At 39.9% G+C, this 16683-nt stretch overlaps 1 protein-coding gene across 6 annotated transcripts in view; it reads right to left on the bottom strand.

Annotated features, from left to right (window-relative positions):
* Positions 1 to 16683, bottom strand: part of LOC111572781 (suppressor of tumorigenicity 7 protein homolog) — a 59755-nt gene that overhangs the window by 809 nt on the left and 42263 nt on the right. For 3 of the 6 annotated variants that reach the window (XM_035951154.2, XM_035951157.2, XM_035951156.2), the window contains 8 exons: positions 15366 to 15520; positions 15073 to 15170; positions 14690 to 14819; positions 13207 to 13279; positions 11231 to 11333; positions 9547 to 9697; positions 9252 to 9344; positions 3806 to 3948 (listed from right to left, as the gene is read on the bottom strand). In XM_035951154.2, the coding sequence (XP_035807047.1) occupies positions 3806 to 3948; positions 9252 to 9344; positions 9547 to 9697; positions 11231 to 11333; positions 13207 to 13279; positions 14690 to 14819; positions 15073 to 15170; positions 15366 to 15520 (946 nt within the window). The remainder of the gene's footprint in view (positions 1 to 3805; positions 3949 to 9251; positions 9345 to 9546; positions 9698 to 11230; positions 11334 to 13206; positions 13280 to 14689; positions 14820 to 15072; positions 15171 to 15365; positions 15521 to 16683) is intronic. The other 3 variants (XM_035951155.2, XM_023276598.3, XM_023276599.3) reach the window with 3 other exon arrangements.

Genomic DNA, 16683 nt, shown 5'->3' with positions numbered 1-16683 from the left:
AGATCAGTAAGTGGACCTTGAGTTAGGACTCTTCTGATAAACATGAATTCATTGTTGATTAAATGTAATCATCCATTATTGTGACTTAAAGATTTGCTTTACAGAAAGTGATTCTACATTTTATAAATGTTCATAAAGCACATTTTTTATTGTGCATTTTAGATCAATATTAAACTGTGGCTGGGCTGCTGTTAATTTAGTAAAAAAATAAACAAAATGCGGTAAGTTAATAAATGTACATTTATTGTTCTTTTTTAAAGTTTTCTTTTTTTATCTGAAAAATCTGGAAGAAAGCAATGAATGGACATAAGTTTCTTTGAATTGCAATATTTATCATTCTTTACGCTACACAATGAGGTGGTTGAATGAGGTAGAATTGCAACAAAACATTTATAAGTAATAAACATTTACAAGATCATACATAGGGAAGTCCCTATTAGACTAAAACTATTTCACAGTGTTCTGTGTTACTTTCTGTTCCTCAGTGTTTCACTGTATCCAGCTACCTGTCTTTAAAAATCATCTCAGATGTAAATCAATTTGTTTTTACCTTGTGAATGTGTCTATATGGTGTTTTACTGCACGGTAAAAGCTGTCAATGCCATGGCTGAGCACTTGTGTCTTGAAACTGCAGTGTACAGATGACTTAAAAACACACATTCAGACAGAGTTTAACATGAAACAAACCTGAGGAACAAAACCAGTCATCTGGCATGTTGAAGCTTTCTGTCTCATTATTCCTAAGTATTAATTTCTGGTTGAAACTTCTATAAAGGGATTACTCTAATGTTACAAGTTACCTTTCTGTTGCGTAGAATAGTTTTATAGTGTCTGGAAGAGCAACAGGTGAGTTGTGTACTTGAGCTGTAGCATTTTATTTAAGCCATTTACAGCAGGTTCATTTTCACAGAGAAAAAAAAAATAATACGTAACTTTATACAGAAAGATGAGTTGTAAGGGGTTAAATCAATGATTACACAGAAACTTTGAGCCAAAGTTAAGCCATTTCTCTTAAGTTATAGTCACTGCATCACCTGGCCTGAATCCTGTGCACTAACTAGGTGAACTAATTTGTCATGGTTTGTTTAAGAACACTGTGTCATAAGAAATACTACCGTTCAGAAGTTTGGGGTCAGTTAGAAATGTCCTCATTTTTGAAAGAAAAGCATTTTTTTCAAAGAAGATAACAGTAAATTATTCAGAAATACAGTCTAGACATCGTTAATGTGGTAAATGACTATTCTAGCTGGAAACGGCTGATTTTTAATGGAATATCTCTATAGAGGTACAGAGGAACATTTCCAGCAACCATCACTCCTGTGTTCTAATGCTACATTGTGTTAGCTAATGGTGTTGAAAGGCTAATTGATGATTAGAAAAGCCTTATGCAATAATGTTAGCACATGAATACAAGTGTGAGTTTTCATGGAAAGCATGAAATTCTCTGGGTGACCATAAACTTTTGAATGGTATTGTATATAGTGACGACTTTCCACTTTGCGTGTGACTGCTGTAGTGCTTCCTGTATGTAAAGCGCTGCTCACTGTCAGGCTGATGTTGTGGCAACAACCAGTGAAGAGGAGCTGGAAGGGGGAGCAGCTGAGGGGTGATAGGGGCTCCACTGGAGCGACATGGAGGTCATAGAGGTTCCCACTTTGTCAGGTGGCAGATAAAAGCCGCCAGAGGGTGTGTGGAAGAGAGAAAAGCCTCCACCTGCATGTACGTGTCTGGTTGCTGGCAGTGTGGCGTCTGCCTCACACATCGCAACACACATCTCTGTTTCAGCTTCAAAGAGCACTTCAAAGTGATCGTGTGCGTTCTATGTGTTTGAACTGTGTGGGCAGCAGGAAGATATTGACCTTATTATGTGGATTGGGGTATCACTCCTGGAGTGACCATCCTATGATCCACATACTGTATAAGAACGCTGACCTTTTTGCTCGTGCCACATACTACGTCCACACAATCACATAAATATATCTTAAGTGTGAGAAGACACAGCAGATCACTATTCTGTGTTAGCAGATACTAATCGGTGTCACAGTCGAAAAGCACAAATGTGATACCTGCAGGAGCCACTGAGTGATCAATAATGGTTTAAATATTAGAAATTAAATCAAATACAATCCAAAAAATATAGGATAACACTATTATTTTAATAATAACTTAATGCTTTCTGCATTTATTCAAGCACAACCACAGTAACCTCCTCAGTGTTTTACATACAGACATACAGACAGCAGATTGTCTGTAAACATCCCCAGAGAGGATCTAGTCTACACAATGAAGCGATTGTTTAAGTTAAGCAGCTTACAGCCTGAATGTTAGCCACGTACATTAATTATGTGTTATTTGCTGTGTTTCAATCAATCTCTCACCCTCAAATGCATAGATCAAATTGTTGGTCAATGCGTTGCATTGTGGGTAATGCAGAGCCCAGATTTTGACAGTGAAAAACTATGCATGTAACAAAAATCAGAGATCAACCCTCTAGTCTGGTTTTAGATCAGAGTTTAATCTAAAAAAAAAAAAAACCCAAAAACCTTTCAGCTAGCATCCACTGATGCATGTGAGGGAATGTTGGTAAACTGCAGCTTCAGAAACCAACCAGGGTAACACACTCCCTCACTGGTGAAAAAGTTAGACGCACCCATGCAACTACTGTACTAAGCTCTCTCTGTGTGTGTGTGTGTGTGTGTGTGTGTGTGTGTGTGTGTGTGTGTGTGTGTGCTGCATGCACGCTCTCAGCAGGTAGATGGTATCTGCTGATTGTGTCACAGAGAAGAGGGATGAGCTCACTCACATTCCAGCAGAGCAGCACATGGCTGCAGGTCTGCTGAGTGGGGGCTCTACATTACAGAGGGGAGGCTGAATGTGGCTCATTCGTGTGCGAGGACATTTAACTATGTAACTTATGAGTCCACGTCACCATTTTGGCTTGACAAAATAGCACAAAAACTGGACCCATGGCACGTCATACTTGCCACACATCAACTTCTACGGATGACAGAGGCCTCAAAAGTTAGTCAAATGTTGACAGACTGTATTTCTAGACAGAGATAGGAACACACCCATATAGATACACTTTCTGGGGATTTAATACCACCCTCATTTGAAAGTATTCCACTTTTTTCCCACTTTCAAAGGCCAACAATTAAAACTTTTGCATCTTTGTGGTGCTAATCATTTGGATCTGCTGGAAACATTTTTGTCTGTGTCCTTCAAAATTTTACGGCCGTGGGAATGATATTTCTAGAGATACACTTAAAACGGCTTCCACATGAGATGTTTTTTGAGGGTGATAATACAAAGAATTGACAGCTCTGAAATTGCACAAACCGACCTAGCACACAAATGACGGTCATTAAAGACAAAACGGGCAATAAAAAGGGAAACTATTGAAATAAACTGATCATCTTCTAGGCTCTAAAACGGGGGTTCAAAACCTCATTTATTCATTAAAATCAAGTTATGATAGTGTGTGCGAACTAGACATTTTGACCAGAGGGTGGTACTAGCAGGAAAAGGTCAGAGGGTCACTGGATATATTATTCCATCCAGCAGAATTTATGGAAATGAAGCTATTAACTTTCAACATCTATCTTCACTGACCAAAGGCTTGGTTAGGGGGAAAAGTTTCATGTTCAAAAAAAGGTCAGAGGTCAGTCTCTGAAGACCATCCACAGCTGCAGACAGGGTAATCTGAATATTAGCTGTGAACTGAAAGTTTTCTACTCGCATAAAACTTTCTGAACAAGTGTGTGTGTGTGTGTGTATGTGTGTGTGTGTATGTGTTTGTACTCACAGCTTTAGCAAACACTCCCATGAGTTCAGGGAACTGGTGTGTGAGCAGAGCCAGCATGGCGGTGAAGGAGCAGAGACCGGCTGTGAAGAGGATGAAGAAGGGCAGCTCCTTCTTTGGGTAGACTGACACCTCATGAAACACTGCTTCCACGCGGGACACACACAAACAACACAATGTTAGTTTAGAGCACAACAGTACCATCGCTTACCTCTTGAAACTGACTTCATTGACTGCACTGGTCTTAAACTTACTAATAACTATTGATATCGAATACAATAAAACATTTTATCATAATACATTTTTCTGCTATATTGCCCAGCCATACCTGCAACAGCCAGCAGGGGGCGAATCCCTTTGGTTGCAAAAATAAGCCATACTGTACAAGTCTGCAGAAATGACCAAACTTCAAATGTGACTTTTTTTCACCTCTGTAAAGAATTTACTAATGAGTTTATGGTCTAATTGGCAAGTTTCAAGTCTCCTGCAATACAGCATGATGTTCATTTTGTAGATTATGGTCCCATCTAGAGGGAAGCGGATCACAAAGCAGGGTACTGTGGTGCGTAGTGTCCTTGAGTTCTTAGTGAAATCTGGCCATCGCTGATTACATTAGATTTAAAAAGAATCAAATGGTGACAACCAAATGCCAAACTTCAGCTTTCACAACGCTACTCAACAAAGCAACTGGTGACGAAACGGTTGCTTCATCCAACTTTTATATACAGTCTAAGGCTAGACCCAGTCATAAACACACAAGGAGTTATCACATGAATCTTCAGTTCCTTTCAGCTCTATGCAGCCTTTGAGCTGTTTTTGTTTTTCGGTACATTCTCACCACTTGTCAACCACTTTCCCTGCAATAGGTTGCTATTTTCAATGAATAAAACTCTGGGATAAGAGAGAAAATGTTGTAGTAAATAGTAGTAAACTAATATAAAACAAAAATAAACTGATGCATTGTGGTAAGTGGAGTTCTTAACAATATAATTTTAGCTTGTCTAAACATTTACAACCTCCCACCTCGTCTGTTAGGTCACTTTCAGGTAGTTAATGTAGATTCTCTGAGAGGTGCAGTAATTTAAAGATGTAACTCATGTTCGTGTACCAAAGCATCAATGGTAACTGTCCTCCATAATGTGAATATTTACTCCACCAAGGAACGTGGTGGAGTCATGTTACAATCAGCGTACTGTTTGTCTGGTTGTCTTTCTGTGCGCAACATTACTAAAAGTCATATCTCAAAATTAATATCTGCATACCACCATCGGGACCGAATATTAGGATATTAGGGTCCAGCCCTAGAAACAGGTTGAAGTTTCATGGAGAAAAGTAAGCAATGAAATTTTTGGCAAACTTTTCAGAGAATAACTGAAAACATACTTTATTGTGATATATATCGTTATCATGATATAAAATAATCCATATCGTGATATATGATTTTTTTCATATTGCCCAGCACTAAGTCCTTGTATGTAGAAGCGCTAAAATAACAGATATTGCTTAGGTTAAACAAAATTCTGTCTGTATATATCTACATACACCGATCAGCCACAACATTATGACCACTGACAGTTGAATAACATCAATCACCTTGCTATAATTCAATGTTCTGATGGGAAACCTTGAGTCCTGACATTCATGTGCATGTTTGACATGTACCACCCACCTACACACTGCAGGTCAAGCAACCCTCCACCCCCCATGGCAACCAAAGTCCTTGATGCCACTTGCCACCTTGAGCAGCACAATGCACCTCGACACACCACAAAAACTACTCAGGAGCTAAGAGTTAAGCTATTCATCTGGGTTCACACTTCCCAGATCCAAATCCTATTTAGCATCTGTGGGAATTGCCAGGATATGCCTGATCTAGGTAGGTGCCACCCTGCAATCCACAGGACCCACAGAATTTACTGCCACATGACATCCCCAGAGGTCCTGTGTCCATGCCCCACTGGGTCAGAGGAGTTTTAGCAGCATGAAGGAGACCAACACAACATTAGGCAGGTGGTCATAATGTTATGCCTAATGTATGTAGTTTTAACACTTATTTAGTCGCCTTTCTTTTTGCAGTTTGACCTTACAGACTACATGCTGGCATGGCTCAAAGACATCACAGTGGGTCATCTGCCAGGCCAACTGCACAGGCAACAGTTTGTCATCCAAGAGTGTGAGAAATGTAACATCTATGTGTTCAACCATTCAAAGACTATCACCATCAATGACTGTGTCATTTGCCATATTTTTCGAAGATCTGTAAAGGGCAGTGTGTTTGTCAGAGACTGTAAACACACCCAGTGCAAGGTGGCCTGTCTGCAGTTTCACACAAAGGCAGTAAAAAGACAGAGGTGTTTCTGTGCTGCGCCACTCAGCCCATCATTGAGTCATTTATGGGTCTGAAGTTCAGCTGCTTTTAGTTCTACTACCCTGAGCTGGCCTACCACTTCAAGGACGCTGGGCTCAGCATATTCAACAACAACTGGAGCTACTCCACGACTTCATGTTGATGTCCAGAAGGAACAACTGGAGTTTGTTGTCAGAGGCTTCAGCAGTTCTGGATTTCTTCCAACACCAGACTGTGAATCTGAATTCAAGTGGGTTTGAATCTCGTGCAGGTTCAGTAGGAGGGTGCATGAGAACAGTGAACAGTCCTGCCTCTTTGTTTTCTTTGCTGGAGAGTACTGGACCACAAATACCCACAAAAAGAGGCCAGAGTGTGAGGAGGTTTTACTAGTTTGGTACCAACAGATTTATCAAAAAGAGAACATGTGAATTGCAAAATGCTGATGGCAGTGAGGTATCAGAACTCATCCATTGACAATACAGTCCTGCTTTACCCATGTTTTAAATGTTGTTCAATGAACTGGAAGACGATCAGAAGCACAGTGTTAATTATCACAGCCTAACCCACTGAGGAAGGACTGAAAGTTAAACAAAGATTCGTAACTACTAAATATTCAGAAAGTCTAATCAAGCTTATGCATCCACCGTTCTTGGAGCAATCCAAAACACAGAGTAATCTAATGCTGGTTATCCTCCAAATAAAAGGAGTTGCATCATCACTGAAGCTTGGATTACTGCCAACTAAAAAGTGGGTTGAAGACATGTCTTGTCAAACCACCCAGTCGTTTGTTCTGAATATATGCAACTTGGACTCCAAAAGACTGAAGAAAAAGACTTTCTACTCTTCCTGCACTATAAATGATTAATAATTATTTGTCTTTTTGTGTTTAAAAAAATGGGTAGGAATGAAAAAGCTTTAGGAGGGGCAATTTCATTCCAGCAACCATGAGTCTGCAGACTAAACGTCATCCTCTTTCATTCGGACACATTTGCTGTAAACCATTGATCCTTCAGTCTCTAAGAGTGCTGTGAATATTTATATTTCAATGAATATGGTTATATAGTTGCTTTTATTAACTGAGAATGTAGCTCCTTGATGTAAATGTCATTTCATTTACATTCATTGTATTAAGTGTGTTGTTTGCATACAATATGTTACATATGAAAAATTGTATTTTTATTTCTTAAGAGCTCAGATTTGTGTGGGAAGGAGCTTTTTATATTCTCCTGCCAGAAAAACCAAAACACCCCCCCACCCCCCACCCCCCAACACACACACACACACACACACACACACACACACACACACACACACACACACACACACACACACACACACCCACACACACACACACACACACACACACAAACTGAAGAAGTAACCGACCAATTAATTCTGATGTTTGGAAGAGAAAGGATAATCTACAGGATACTGTGTGGAGTAAAATCCTCACACAACTGTGAGTGTAAAAGTGCAGTAATTCTACAGAAAACCACACAGCTAACACTTTCTAATTAGGTATGTTAAGTCTAAAAAAATATGACAAACATTTAAACTTCAGGCCGTTTAGATGCAGCTGAGCTGACAGGCATGCTCTTTAAATGCTCAGTAAAAAGGAAAGATCTGAAGGCAGCAGGGTGTCCATATGTAAACTGCACACTGTTATGCAGACATGTCTGATCAGGTTACTGCTAACATACAGCTCTATATTGTCTACACTGGACGAGCTCACATCCAAACATACATGAAGTGCACTGTTCTTGTATCAGTGGAAACACCCTGCTGCAGCTACTGCTGTTTGGGTACACAGATTCACAGTTTACTTAGCCATTTATTTGTCAGTTTTTTTTTTATTTTGGGCTGGTATAAAAAGTTCAAAACTTTTCAGAAACACACAGCACAACATGCTGCTGCTGCTGCTTGTGGCGGGAGGCCAGCTTAATCAAATGAGGGTTTGTGAGTGCAGACAGACGAGCTGCTGAGCAGACAGCAGGACGACGTGCACTCCACAGGAGCGTGTGGTCAGCACTCCGTTAAGGAATTCAATTCATCATAAGAAAATGAACAGATTAAAAGTCCTGTTTCAAAAACTGGTGGCTTTTACAAACTAACAGCTTGGCTTCTTGTCCTTGAAACTAAACATGAAAAAAGAGCATCTCAATTAATGACAGATACTGCTGCAGTGACTCATAGTATTACTACTTTTTTAATTCTTCTCTACAATTGCATAGTAACCTGCTCTGAATAAGGCAGTGTGCAAACAACTAGCTGATGATAATACGTCCTTTCTATTCTCCTATGTATCTATATCACATACAGGAGAGGTAGTGTTAGACTGCCACTTAACTAGGAGACCATACTAATATAAATGAGTTAATATTCATGGACCAGTCTTTGTGATACTTACATGAAGTTACATTCTACAGTATTAAAATATAATTGCATTACAGCTGGGGAATGATCAAACTAGCTTGCATTACCTCACTATGGCGTCATTTGAGTTGCTCAGATATTTCTCTCATACCAGCAGTTAAACTTGAACTTGCCAGCTAGTTGAAAGTAGCTTTTAGCTCCTCTAAAGCAGGCCTACATCTTGCTAAATAGTATTTAGCAAAAATCATTACCTATGTTGTCTAAACAAAATATCAGATCAATTTACATTGAGTTATGACAATAAATGAGGACATGGTCTAAGTTTCTAATCATCTTCACTCTCTACCATGCCATTCATCTGCCCATGCTATCTGCACTGTCTGACTGTCAACAGTAGGGGCTGATCTGCAAGGTGGCCTTCAGGGAAGGAAAACCCCCTTAAACATCCAATATTTGCAAATGATCACATTTCCTTTACTCTGCAGTTGCATTCATTACAGAGTTTTTAGACCTAATGGTGCGAGTGAAAACATATTTTAGTGACTGTTTGAATTACTTAGACCCAGTAACACCAAAGAATGGCCCTGATGGCCAAAGTTAAGCCTTGTCTACAATCCCAGAATACAAGCCAAAGCACAAGAGTATTAGAGCATCAAAAGCAGTTTTTGAACACATATTCAGAGGATATTTTTGCTCAGACTGATGTGTGTATGTCAGAGCGTCTCTTACTGGGTAACAGCTCTCTGTCTGCCGTCTCTGTGCAGATGGGGTAAGGATAGAAGAGGTGACCCTTCTCCAGAGGATATGGGATCATTCTGAATGCTACAAACACACAAAAAACAAACAAGTCTTGGCATTAACAAAGGGCTCAGACACCTGATGACTTCAGTAATAATCAGCACTCAAGGATTTCATGCAGTCAGTCAAGAGACCATTTACAGTATTTCAGCTTTGAATGAATCTACTCGTGTCACTGAAGTGTTTTTACTGTAACAGCTGTGTGTGTCTGTTATTGTGTACTCACTGCCCTCCCAGGTGCAGTGCAGCAGGTTGAGCGCCCCCTCCACCCTTTTCCAGTGCTGCAGGTGGAAGAAGGCGTAGGCGATAGCCTCGCTGTCACCTCTCTTCAGAATGTGTTCTGGAGGAAGAATCAGACTCTTCATCTCCAGCAGATACTGAGGAGGAGGAGAGATGGAAAAAGACAGATGATGTACAGGAGAGAGAGAGAGAATGAGAAAAACACAAAAGGTGAATCAAATGCTGCTGACACCACAAATGAATGAAACTGCATCTGAATGAACACTAACGACTATGTGATTAAACGAAAACAGCATCCACAGCAGCTGTCTTCTAAATACTTCAATGTGACTTGAGTTAACAATTTGTTTGAACTTCCAGTGTCTACTGACAAAGTTTGAAGTCACATCCCAATTCAGGCTTTTTGGTTGTTGTTTTTTTAGCAGTTGGCACTAGGTATTCAGCATCTTGCACTAACTAACTGGTAGCATCAGCACTGGTCACTACCTGGAGCATCTCCTAAACAGGCCTGGGTCAGTTGAACATGGCAGTGCTGTTTGGATTGTGTAGGAGCAATGTGTACTGACACTAGAAGGGTGAATCTGGGATGCCAGAGTTCACTGTCTAGCCTCCTGGAGGAGTTGTGGGACTAAAGAGGCAAAACACCATTGAAGGGAGGTTTCCATCTGATGACCCCCAGAGATGTGTTAGGAATCACTGCTCACTGGTGTCTATAGTGATGGGTCAGGGATCCTAGGTCCTTCATTGAGCGCACATCCTCTTTGTTTGGAGCACAAGTGTCTTGTGTGTAAACTAACTAAAAATTTAATTTATTTTTTCTTACTTCCATTGTAAGGTTTTGTGTATTTATGCTTTACAGTCCAACTGGTTCTTAAACAGACACAGACTCCTTACTCCTATTTGTCCAGCTCTTTAATAGTTAGTCCTCGTACACAGACCATCTAAATATTTTACAATTCTGAGCATGAATGCTGAATCATTCAAAAGAAAACCACATTGCATCTAAGATGGGATTGATTCTCCCATCAGCCATCAGCTAAAGCCTTGGCAATACATTAGCATGGTTTCCATTATGTATTAGCTGATGTTAGACAGTAAATTACACAGTACTGTGCATCATACAGAATTATCAGGGAGGTTTCTGACCAATCTTAAATTAGAAGACAAGAGGACAGCCTATATCCACGGGAGAGCCGTGGCAAGTTCTCCAAGGTATTTCAAACAATCTACCTGCAAGTTACCTTCAAAAACTGTCTACAAGTATAACTGGGATAACACTTAAAAGAACTAATCCTCTTTCAGACATCAATCCTTTCAGTTAATGTGCGCCATCTGAAAGTGGCGGCTTCATGTCTGAATGAGCCTCCTGGTCACCTTTCCGTAAAAGCTGTGATGGCAATCTAACTAGCTAGACCAAGTAATATTTAAGCATCAGTTTTTACCTTTTTTTACCTTACAGGCATGCAGTTGCAATATTGGTCTAAAAACATCACAGAGAGCAAAAAGTCACAGTTTAATCACAACCAGTCATATTTCATGTGAATGGCTCACCACTTTCATTGGCCAGCAGCTGTCTGACATGGTGAGCATGTAATTACAGTGTAGAGGCAGCAGGTATGATTTGTGTGTATTTGTCTGTAGGTGTGTATAGTGTCCCTCTTGAGACTCACTTTAGGGACGTGAGGGTTGAACTCCACCGCTCTGTGGATGGCTTCTACTGCGTTCATCTCTGCTGTGCTGAGCCCTCGCCTGGACGCTGCCTCTGGAGAGAACCTGCACAAGCAGACACACACACACACAGGTACAGAGTCACACAAAACAGTCATGTGACTTGGAACGGCACGACATTAGGTGATTAAAGTTATTTTGATCCAGACCTCTCAGTTATCACTAACTAGCTGTGCTGCCTTAGAGCATCAAGCAAATACCTGACAACTGGTGGGTGGGACTTATTTTAGTATTTCAAGGTGTAGTTTTAATATAAGTAAACACTTTACATTGAACACAAAATCTTTATTAAGATGCTTGACTGACTACCAAAAAGAAAACAAATAATTTAATTAATTGTAATAAATATGGAATACATTCTGTGATATTGCACCGCTCTTTGAAAGCGCTCTGTCATCGTATATTTGAAATGATCACTGAGTATGTATGTCTGAAAGCACTACTGTCACCCTTTTCAGTTTACACTACGCAGAGTCAGGGGTTGAACTGGGATTCATGATGAGTCCTTCTTAGGTGAGGTACAGGCTCAGATCATACTGCAGTGAATATAGAGACTATTTCGTCAGCAGAGAATATCTGTAGTTTTGACTGTACACATTGTTTCAAGAAAGACTTGTTGTTTTCTGATGTTAGAGTTATATGTTGTATCACAAACTAAATGCACTAAAATACACTGCAGTAGCAGAGCATTTCTTTATATAATCAATGGTTCAGGAAACACTGACACTCCTGCCTTACATATGATCATAGATCTCTTTGCACTGACCAAACAAAACTATTCAGAGTAACTCACAGGCTAAGGATAATAAATTCTGTTTTCAATGTTAGGCTTAATGTCTGTTGTCTAATTTTGTTTTTACCAAAGTGATTAGATAAGTTCATGCCTCTTTAACATCGCTGCTGCAAAGAAGCAAAACTGAAAACACTGTAAAAATCCACTTCATGGGGTTAAAACGAACAACAAAAAAACATCCAAAGGAAGCAATATTTGCTAAAAATAAAAATATATTGACAGCTCCAATGGTGCTGAATTCATCATGAACACAACTGTGTTATTCCTGATGATTTCACTATAAGAACGGTGTGTGCAACAGTTTAGCCGTTAGCTTGTAGAGAAGCATTTAGCTTAATATATAACTACTCATGGTCACGACGACAGGGAAGAAGATTGAAATAATCAGTAAAGTCATCTGTTGTGCGGGAACTGCCTACAGCTACTCTCTCAGTTGGAGATCATATCGACTCTCCTGCTACATAGTGCTACAGTTGTGTAACAAAGTCAAAGAAAAGAAGGCAACATTCTGCATTTGTTTGTTCACTATGACAGATTCTAAAAGCAAATTTCAAAATTTGTTTGTGAGCTGGTGGTGCAGTGATACAGAGGAGACAGGGTTCAGGCCTGGCAGCCCAGTTTAACTCATGTCTACAGTGCTGTTCGCTTATCTGAACTTTCACTGAGTCTGAAGACTAAAATGTTGTTGAAGTTAGTGCAAGTGATTGACAGCTTGCAGGATTCTTTGATCATGAGCAGCGCAAAAACAATTTAGAAAGTGCGACTGTCATGAAGCGAATAAAAAGGGATGGACAGCTGAAGCAAACAACAGTACATACAAGCACTGGGTGTTTTCATTTGGATACTCTGTTTTATTTATGCAGCAACAGTATAACTGTATTATATATTCTACATGCTGCACCTGAGCCACCAGAGCACTCTTGTGAGACAGAAAAACCCACTTCTCACAATAACACTGATCAACCCCCAAGGTCTCCCACTGCTGCTACACCATTGCTCAGTCCTATTCTCTCATTCACACTGAACAGATCCCCGGGGCTATTCTCAGCTCCGTTTTAGACTCTTAAATAGCAGTGCAGGAATGTCAGATCCATGACATTATAGCCAATGAAAAGTGATACTCACTTGTCCGATACCGCCCTGGCTTTGAGCAAGGCTGCTGTGTAGCATATTGTTGCAGATTTGGGTAAGCTAATATCTGTGGAGGAGACAAAAAGCAGACATAGACAGACAGGAGGGGGGATGGCATTTAGTTAATGTAGTAAAAGTCTGGAATTACAGGTGTTGGAGGGATGGCAGCATTTAAGAATACTGCAGCTGCCCACAGGAGTTTGTGAATGAACCTAGTAAGTCTGGGTTTCATAGCTTTGGGAGTGCTTTGCCATAAATCTTAGTTGTCAGTTATCTAACAGTTAAGATCTGCTTTACTTCACAGATGTAATATGTAAACATAACCCCTCAACAATACGGCAGTCATATACTCCAGAGCATTGAGATGCATTAGGAGAAAATACAACACCTTTACCAGTGTGAAAACACCTGCTTGATACAATGCATCTTAAAAGGTCTATGTCTTTGAATTATTTCCTGTCAACTGGATTTATCAATCAGTTCTTTCAGTTCAAGCAGGTATACAGGGTCTTGTATTCATACTACATCCTGTATGTATGTATATATGCATGTATGCATGTATGCATACTACCGTTCAAAAGTTTGGGGTCACCCAGACAATTTCATGTTCTCCATGGAAACTCACACTTTTATTCATGCGCTAACATAATTGCACAAGGGTTTTCTAATCATCAATTAGCCTTTCAACACCATTAGCTAACACAATGTAGCATTAGAACACAGGAGTGATGGTTGCTGGAAATGTTCCTCTGTACCCCTATGGAGATATTCCATTCAAAATCAGCTGTTTCCAGCTAGAATAGTCATTTACCACATTAACAATGTCTAGACTGTATTTCTGATTCATTTAATGTTATCTTTATTGAAAAAAAACCTGCTTTTCTTACAAAAATAAGGACATTTCTAAGTGACCAAACTTTTGAACGGTAGTCTGTGTATCACTGGTCAGGACATTAAAGGACATTTTTTGTCAATTTGAATGGAAATGAAGACATATTTTGCTACTAAAATCAATCATGTCTATTACAACAACATGTGCTACACAAGTATGGTCCTGCATGATAACATGCATTTCTAAGATAAAAACAAACAAAGCTGTGTGCAACAAAGTGGAACAGACTTAACAAAGATTTTAGCCCCTGGATATATACTGTCTGGACATTCCAGTTCAGTAAACATTAAGCAACTAGCAAGTATGGTTGGTTAATATTTCTTGCAGTTCAAGCTAAAAAAGAAATTATGGTTATACTGTGCTTAAAGTAAACACCATCCATTTTCCAGAGATTTCTCTGAGCTGTAAATGATACAATTACAGGATTTTGTCTGGAAAAAGGACAATGTTTGGTGGTTTCAGTGTTCAATTAGTCTTTATGTAACTCCAAAGTACTGCACCATTACTTGAACCACTGGCACCGATGTCCAGATGAAACTACCAGCAACAGTGAATGTGGTTGTGGATCTCTGAACTGTGTCGTACCGTCGTACTTGGCCAGAACGGCCTGGACGTCAGCGTAGTTCTGGAGCTCTAGTAGGGACTCCAGTAGGTTCTCGTGGATGTTGAACATACTGAGGAGAGGGAACTCCTTCATTAACTGGAAAACACACAACTGTTGTTACATGTAATACCGGGCAGGGGGGCAACATATGCACAGTCAGCAGACAAGAGCTTTGGGTCATCACTATCCAGTACTGCCCAGTTAGAGCATTGCAACCTGAATGAATGTCACTGAGTTGTTTCCTGTGTTGGAATGTAATGTCCCTTCTGCAATGAAGTCTCAGAAATCAAATAACATTGTGTGTCTTTTTGTTTTTGTGTGTGTATTTGAGCGTGTGTATTCTGCTGGCAGAATCTGTACTTACATCTCTCATCATTTTAACTGCTTCTCGTGTTCGGCCAAGCTTTCTCGAGCACATGGCCAGTCTCCTCTTTATATACACCAACACATTGGTGTCTCTTCCTGATGGAAGACACAAAAACATCATGTAGCACAAACAACTTTTAGCTTCACTTGAAATGAAACTAAGAGTGAGCTGGACCAGGTTCCATTTCTCTAAAGCACTTGATGTGTACAAAATACTCTTGCAGCAAATTGGAATGTTAAACATGATTCTCATCTGTGCAAGTAATGCGTTACAGCATGGATTATACTCACTGTGCTGGGCTTCATACTGTGTACCATGATGTTGGAGCTGTTGGCTGCGGCGATAGCAGCCTTCACCAGCTTTTAGTGCTTGTTTAAACAATCTCTCAGCCTCCATGATGGTGGTGGCCTCCTCCTCTGCCAGCAGGATGTATGCCGTCGCACAACTACAAGAGGAGAAGCAAAGAGAAAAGAGCCAGGCAATTAAAAGTCAACTGTGTCTCACTTTGTCTTATGGATTCACTCACTAATTTACCACCTCAATATAGAACGCTTGTTGTTTGTCTACACAGCATGGCACCGCTGCAACATAAAAGTGCTGCTGTGCCTGACAGAGCACTGATCCAAGAAGGTTTCCTCTGAGTCGACCTGCAGTCACAGCCTTGATACGAGCAGACAGCAACATGTACTGCTGTCACAATTCTACTGCACTGTCTTTGTTGTCACAGATGCTCCTAAAAATAAATCTCCACTTTCATGAAAACAAGTAAAACCATCTTCCCCTGTGAATGATGAAGGTACCCAGAAGGCCAATCTCTGACTACGTCACATATTACTCCACGCCAAAGTCTGTTCACCTCAAAGCAAATTTTTGTTATTATTTTGTACTATGGGATCAAATCGAGATTGTGAGTTTACTGTTTGTTAGAATTGTATAGTATGAAATAAAAAAACAGACTCGGCAAGGTTTCAGAAAGTTCACATGCAAAAAAACCCAAAACTGCAGTCTAGTTGTAGAATGAGTGTTTGAAAAAAATATTTTGGAGTTTAAATGGCTGACAGCAGCAGTTCACAACCTGAGGGTCAGACCGCTAAGGGGGACTGACATAAATCCAATCACTAAAGCACCCACAAATATTCTGTCACATGAAATTGTATATAAGATTTTATGTGGCATTATGTTTTATACGTAATTTACTGTAGAAAGTTTATTTTTATTGACTTTTCTCTTGCTTTTTTACTATGTAATATTTGATAGTTTTACCTGTTCCAGTACAGAAATATCCTTCGAATCAAAGAGAAGAAGGACATCATCAACTGAATAAATTACTAATGTCAGTATTAAGGACATTAATCTGCATAGTGACCTATCTCCAAAGCACTGTTGCAAATTCTCTGGCTTCACTCATTATCATCCTGTCGTAAGGGGGAAAAAAAAATTATTTGGCTTGTTTTTATTTATTCTAAACACTTACAAGTGTCTTAGGGGGTGCTAAGCTCAGGATACAGCAACAGTGCCCCTGCAAAACAGTGACTGGGGGACTTGTTTTAGTGTAACTTTGTTTGCAGTGATGTGAGAGCAGGGATGTCATTAAAAGGGTTAATTCAC

The sequence above is a fragment of the Amphiprion ocellaris genome, chromosome 3, assembly GCF_022539595.1.
Source record: "Amphiprion ocellaris isolate individual 3 ecotype Okinawa chromosome 3, ASM2253959v1, whole genome shotgun sequence".
Lineage (NCBI taxonomy): Eukaryota > Metazoa > Chordata > Actinopteri > Pomacentridae > Amphiprion > Amphiprion ocellaris.
Note: the sequence above shows the minus strand (reverse complement) of the source record. Positions and strands in the feature narration are given on the sequence as shown.